The 6,535-nt window shown below is 48.4% G+C and overlaps 1 protein-coding gene across 1 annotated transcript; it reads right to left on the reverse strand.

The window, feature by feature from the left end:
* Positions 1–356: 356 nt before the first annotated feature.
* On the reverse strand, positions 357–3,540 carry LOC123123785 (uncharacterized protein DDB_G0290685). Its single transcript, XM_044544402.1, has 5 exons — positions 3,235–3,540; positions 2,139–2,646; positions 1,788–2,040; positions 1,491–1,697; positions 357–1,329 (listed from the first exon to the last, which is right to left on the reverse strand). Exons 1-5 carry the CDS (start codon positions 3,419–3,421, stop codon positions 505–507), a joined length of 1,980 nt encoding a protein of 659 aa, XP_044400337.1. The 5' UTR covers positions 3,422–3,540; the 3' UTR covers positions 357–504.
* Between the last annotated feature and the right edge of the window lie 2,995 nt (positions 3,541–6,535).

A 6,535-nucleotide genomic window follows, 5' to 3' on the forward strand; every position in this document is an offset into this window, starting at 1 on the left:
GGCTCTCGGAATCTATGAGGCTTTGAGGCAAGTGAAACTCCCAAATCTCACCCTCCCTATGGAGCGTTTTAGCTGCACGTCCTGAAAACGGAATTTGCCTTCTGGGAGGCTATCTTAGTGGTGGGGGTTCACGTTGGGCAGGGAGGACGAACACCACAGCTGCAATCTGTTCTTCAGAATGTTCAAACAGAAATCTTAGTCGGCTCCTTGTGCAGCTCCAGACATTAAGTTGGCTAGCAGACGTCAAAAGAATTTCACGAGTAAGGCTCAGCTTCTTCCAAAGATGCACTTTTCTTCATTAAGAATATAAGAAATCCCAGTGGCTGCACATGAAAAATCTTCGACAACACTTGAAATCAAACCAATCGACAGGTAAACACCAAAACTCATAATAAAACCAGTGCAACACATGATACCACGTAGCAGCTCCGTTACAAAACTGTCTCCTCTTCTCAACTCTAAACCCTCTCCCTCGCAATAATAAGAAAATAAAAAAAGGAGTATCTAGGCCTGGGCCTGCGACTGCGCCTGAGATGCGCCACCTAGAGCCGGGAAGTCGGCCGGGGTGAACTCCTTGTCCTGCTTTGGCCTCGGACCTTGCCACTGCCTGTAGTTGCCGCCCTGCTGGTACCCGCCGCCATTGTTGTACCCGCCTTGCTGCCTGCGCTCACCACCCTCCTGGCCCTCCTGGTTACCACCATTGCCCCGCCCGCCATTGTTGTACCCGCCTTGCTGCCTGCGCTCGCCGTTGTAGGCATCCTGGCGCTCCTGGCCACGGCCAACATTGTTCCCGCCTTGCTCCTGGTAACCTCCATTGCCACGGCCACCGTTGTACCCGCCTTGCTGCCGGCGGTCGCCATTGTAGCCATCCCTGCGCTCCTGGTAACCACCATTGTTGTACCCGCCTTGCTCCCGGCGGTCGCCATTGTAGGCATCCCTGCGCTCCTGGTAGTAGCCACCCTGCTGCTGGTCCCGGCGCTCGCCATTGTATCCGTCCTGGCGCTCCTGGTACCTGCCGTTGCCCCTGCCGCCATTGTACCCGCCTTGCTGGTAGCCACCTTGCTGGCGCTCGCCATTGTAGCCCTCACCCCTCCTTGAGGCGCCACTGTCGTTGGCGTTGGCCTCGACGTTGTGGAACACAATGGCATTCTCCCCGCGGCCAGAGTTGTAGACCCGGCGCTCAGAGCTGTTGTCACGGCTGCTGCGGCCATTGTAAGAACCGTTCCCACGGCCTCCCCTGTAGCCGCCGCCATATTGAGGGCGCCTCGGTGGTGTCGGAGGCACGTACGCTGAACCATCCTCATTCTTCAGGTACTCCTGGATGCTGACCTGCAGCAAACAGCAGAAGTAAGGATCACACTATCACTAACAAGTGCAATAAAGTAAAATTATAAGGAAATGCCTAGATTTCAGTGGTTCAGTAAAGTAAAACATGCCCCTTTCATATCGCAGCATCAAAATGCCTATTGTTGGTAGACTATAGTTCGTACCTTGCGAGGTTTAGCTTCCTTTGCAGCAGCCTCCTTTGCCTTGCGAACATTTTCCGCCTTCAATTTAGCATCATCCTCAATCTTCTTCTTCTCCAAGAGCTGGAGACCCTCAAAATCTACAGCAGCAACCCTCCTCTCCTCAGGTTTAGAGGCCTCCAGAGACTTCTTCTTTTCTTGCATCTTCTCATATTCTTCAAGGGTCATCTCCTGCTCCAAATTAGCACATCAGTAAGAAGATTGAAAAACAGAGCAAAGGGTCTGTATGTGAGGCAAGTATAGGCAAGTGTAGGGTAGTACAATTTTCTCTTGTTCAATGGGAGCCTCCTGCTCTTTCTCAGCAGTGGTCTCATTGGGAGCATCCCCATTAGACTCTTCCTTCTTAGGCTTTTGCTTCTTGAGCTTCCTCTTGACAGAGCCACTGATGCACTTGCCCTTATTGGTCTTCTCCTTCTTCTCGGCGCCATCTCCCTCCTTATCAGCGCCCTCTCCCTCTGGCTTCTTTTCGGCACCCTCTCCCTCTTCCTTCTTAGAATCATCTTTTTGCACATCCCTGCATCAGTTTCAAACATCAACAAGGTTAAACTTGAAGGATAATGGTCGTTACAATAACCATCAGAAAGTAAAAGGTCATGGCTCTGTGGAACATACCCAGTAGACTTGTCAGATTCAGAAACAGGGACGGCTTCAACAACATTCTGAGCAGGGGCTTCGGCCTGCTTTTCCTCAGCAGCAGGCTCCACCTTGCCTTCAGACTTGGTATCAACATCAGAAGCAGCCACAGAGGATGGCTTGCTCTTAGGAACGTACTTCATGTTGTCCCTCCTGTACTGCCTGTCATCATTGCCGTACCTCTGGCCCTCACCGCCATTGCGGTAGTTAGAGTCGGGGGCCTGGTTGTAGCCACCTCCGCTGCCATTGTTGTTGTTGTAGTCACGGTTGCCACTGCCATTGGCATAGTATGGACGGTCGTTGGTGAGGTAGACACGTTGATAGCCGTCGTGATAGAAACGACCGTTGGCATCCTCAAAGACACGACTGGATCCGGCACCACGTCCCCTTCCACGGCCTCCTCTGCCGCCACCACCACCATAGTAGCCCTGGCCTCTGCCCCGGCCTCCACCAAAGTTGCCCTCCCTTGGGTAATAGTTTCCACCATCTGAAATATAGCATAAGCCAGTGTCAGATCAGATCAGATCAGATCGACGGTTGCATACACATACTGGGGAGCGAGCAGGGACAAATTAGAGTTGAAAAAAATTTCAGAGCATGTTTAATTACAAGCATATTAGAAGGAGCCAACAGACCAATTAAGGCATGTAATCAGGTGGCAGAAATTAATCGAGCAAGATGTATGCACAGGTGAACATGAATCTGCCTGCCAGATACTGTGTGGAGTGTAATTTAATGACAGCACAAAATTCAACAACCAGGAGATCAAGATTGAATCAGAATCGTTACATCCCAGAGAGAGGGGACCGATCTATACACCACCGATGTCTAGGTCTAGCACGTGAAACAAATCAAGGCCCTTTGTTGGACCAAAACTAGGAGCAATCACGAGCCAGACGCGAGGATCTACAAAGATTAAACCGATGCAGGGCGAAACAAAGGCCGGATCCCCGCTACGCTGGAATGCAGCCGCCAGCTGGGCAATCGGGGAACCGGAAGGAGCGATCGGGGCCCGGCAATCTACGTACAGTAGAGATCGGGAGGGAGCGGGAGAGGGATCGAGGCGGGCGCAAACCTTGGGGGTACTGCTGGTCGTGGTGCTGGGGCGGGGGGTTGGCGGGGGCGTCCTTGGCGGCGGCCTTCTTGGCGGCCTTGGTGGGCTTGTCGGGGTCGTCGGGCGGGAGGACCTTGTTGACGACGCGGGCGACGGCCTCGTCCCCCGAGGCGCCGTCGGCCAGGTCGAGCAGGTCGAAGATCCCCATCGTGGCGGCGGCGGCGGCGGCGGCGGCTAGGGTTCTCCGCGCGCCTCTTCCCCCTAAACCCTCGTCGAGGCTGATCTGGTTGGCTTTGGGGGCTTGGTGGGTTGGTTGATGGATCGTGGAGGGCCGGTGCGCGGGGATTATATAGGTGGGCGGCGCGACGGGCCCGGCTCGGTTTCCGCGCTCGACTTACCGACCTTGACTCCAACTCCACCCCGGGCCGGGGAGAGAGGCCCCAGTAGCTTCCACGGCGCGGCGTGCCAGGTTCGTTCGATCGGGTAGAGTACGTACGTGACCGGGTCGGTCGGGATCAGACTGGGACTGGAGTACTCTCTCTCTCTCTCTCTCTCTCTCTCTCTCTCTCTCTCTCTCTCTCTCTCTCGCAGGCAGTTATGGAAGGAGTCGTGACCCCCCGACCAGACCGATTGCTTGATTCTAATTGGAAGATCGATTTCCTTTCTTCTCTGCCAAGCCAACCCAAGCCACGGGTCCGGTACGTAGTGTGAAATCACCACCACGTCCACGCTAGCTAGCAGTGGTCGTGTCGCGTGTGTGCTCGTACCCACGGCCAGTGCTGGCCCAAATATTGGCAATGCCAAAGTAGCTAAAAATTTGGCTGCTTCATGTGTGACCGGCTATACGGGATCAAATGAATCTTTTGTTTCCTTTTCATTTTCATTTCAAACATCAAATCAAAACCCCCTAAGATTTGCAAGATATACGGGTGCAACACTGACAATCTCACATGGATGAAATGCCAATAATCTCACAGGCCCTCCATGTGGCCGCTGCCGGTACTAAAGGAAATTTTATGATATATTTTTTTGATTTTTTTTTAAATTTCTGAATTATTTTAACCTCTAATCTCTAATCACCCCTCATCACTGCTCAATTTGACATCTAATCTCTAATCACCCCTCATCATTCCAAATTATCTAACTTCCCGGACGGTCACCCATCCTCTCACTACTCCAGCCTGAGCACGCTTAACTTCCGGGTTCTATTCTCCCTCGTTTCCAAGTATGCACTTGTTCTTTTCCTGACAATAATAAGATGTCAATCCTATTAACCCTCAGGAATTTAGCTTGAGCATGAAGTCACACATTTCACTGTTTGAGTTTGAAACTATTGTTCTAAAAAACAATAATTATTTAGTAACACTAATATTTCTTGAATAAGTAGTTTGACCATAGTTTGACCATAGTTTGACCACAGTTTGACTACAGTTTGACCAGATTTGATCAAAATTCAAAAAAACTGAAATAATTATTTAGTAACACTAATATTTCTTGTATAATTAGTTTGACCATTGTTTGACCACAGTTTGACCAAATTTGACAAAAATTCAAAAAAACTGAAATAATTATTTAGTAACACTAATATTCTTAAATAATTATTTAGTAACACTAATACTTTTTGAATAAGTAGTTTGACCAGATTTAACAAAAATTCAAAAAAAAACAGAAATTTGAGCATAACTTTTTTTTCCTTTTAGAATTTGAGGATTCTAAAAATTTGCAAACAGGCCGTAGGCCGTCAAAATCGGATGCGGATTTTCGTGCTGAACATTTTGATATATTATACGTTTTTTTTTGACGTCGTATGCAAAAGTTATAGCCGTTTTACATTTTCCCTACACTTTTTGCAAAACATGTCCAAATTTAAGTTTTTAAATTTTCCTAACTAGTACATGTAGTAACATAACTACATCTGGAAGGATTTTAATTTTTGAAGTTTTTACCTTTAGTACCGGTTCGTGCGATGAACCGGTACTAATGCCTCAAACCCCATCAGTACCGGTTGGTGGCTCGAACCGGGACTAAAGGTCTAACCTTTAGTACCGGTTGGTGCCACGAACCGGTACTAATGGGCATCGCACCCTTTAGTCCCGGTTCATGGCACCAACCGGGACTAAAGGTCCCATTTGAACCGGGACTAATGCATGTACGATACCCTAGTCGCTCGAACCAGGACTAATGCTCACATTATTCCCGGTTCGTAATGCAACCGGGATTAATGCTCTTTTCTGGCCGAACCAAAGCCCTGTTTTCTACTAGTGAGTCTTTCTTTGTGAAAACTCGTCAATCAAAAGTTAGAATGAAGAGGTGCCGAGCTAGCTTGGGCTTTAGAGGACAATGAAGGTAATAGTGGTGGTTTGTCTTTGTGTTAGGCATGAATCCATGCTTGCAGATGTGATGTTTTCAAACTAGAGATGCATCGATGCACATGTACGAGCTAAGCCAAATGAGCCCTTGTGGAGATTAATTTGTATTTACGAAGATCCAAGAGTTGAACGTCGCCACCTCATGTGATCTCTCCTCCAAGATTTGAGTGTTTAGTCTGATCTACCTTGCCTTATTGTGGGAGATATTAGTGAGTGTATGTGGGAATCTAAGCATTTCTCATTGACGCCGTGGCCAGTAGATGCTAGCTTTTCGTGATGCACTTGAGATATGTGAGTTGGCTGATCTAGGCTTTAGAGGAGTTGCTCATACATATGATAACATGAGAGGAGGAAATGTCAATGTTAAAGTGCGGTAGTCGAATCCGGCTTGGAGGAATATCTTTGATAATATTGTGGTATGTCATCCCATCTCCCCATTTTTCGAGCCATGTGCCACCGCATGTGGTTTGTGTTCTTACGGAGGACCGGCATGCAAAAAATCAAAGACTTAGGTAGAATGAAATAATGTGGGAGCGGCACCCAGCGCCACAAGAGGTTTATTGCACGGTCCCTGGCTGATGCGGGCTTGAAGCATTCTTTAGGTAACATTCATGTTGTTACCCAGGGTATTAATGCATAAGCTTTGCACATGGAGCAAAATAAAATTTGGTAATATTGCACGTGAGATTGAAAAGGCTCGTGCACAGCTGGAGGAACTTATGCTCATAAATGCAGATATAGTTGAGATGCGCATGGTAACATACAAGATGAATGAATTACTGTATGGGGAGGAGTTAATGTGGTTGCAACATTCCCGTATTGCTTTGCTCAAAGATAGTGACCGGAACACAAGATTCGTTCACTCTAAATCTGTCACCTGGACTAGAAATAGCATTAATAAGGAATCTTTCAGATGTTAATGGTAACACTAATCCCGAGGGTAAAAATATGGG

Source organism: Triticum aestivum, chromosome 5D (genome assembly GCF_018294505.1).
Source record: "Triticum aestivum cultivar Chinese Spring chromosome 5D, IWGSC CS RefSeq v2.1, whole genome shotgun sequence".
Classification (NCBI taxonomy): domain Eukaryota; kingdom Viridiplantae; phylum Streptophyta; class Magnoliopsida; order Poales; family Poaceae; genus Triticum; species Triticum aestivum.

What these genes read in the sequence shown, in the direction of transcription:
- LOC123123785 (XM_044544402.1), bottom strand. Translation starts at nt 3,421, where the DNA reads ATGGGGATCTTCGACCTGCTCGACCTGGCCGACGGCGCCTCGGGGGAC. An exon ending in CGACCAGCAGTACCCCCAAG is followed by an intron (nt 2,647 to 3,234) that starts GTTTGCGCCCGC and finishes GCTATATTTCAG; the next exon opens with ATGGTGGAAACTATTACCCA. An exon ending in CCATTGAACAAGAGAAAATT is followed by an intron (nt 1,698 to 1,787) that starts GTACTACCCTAC and finishes AATTTGGAGCAG; the next exon opens with GAGATGACCCTTGAAGAATA.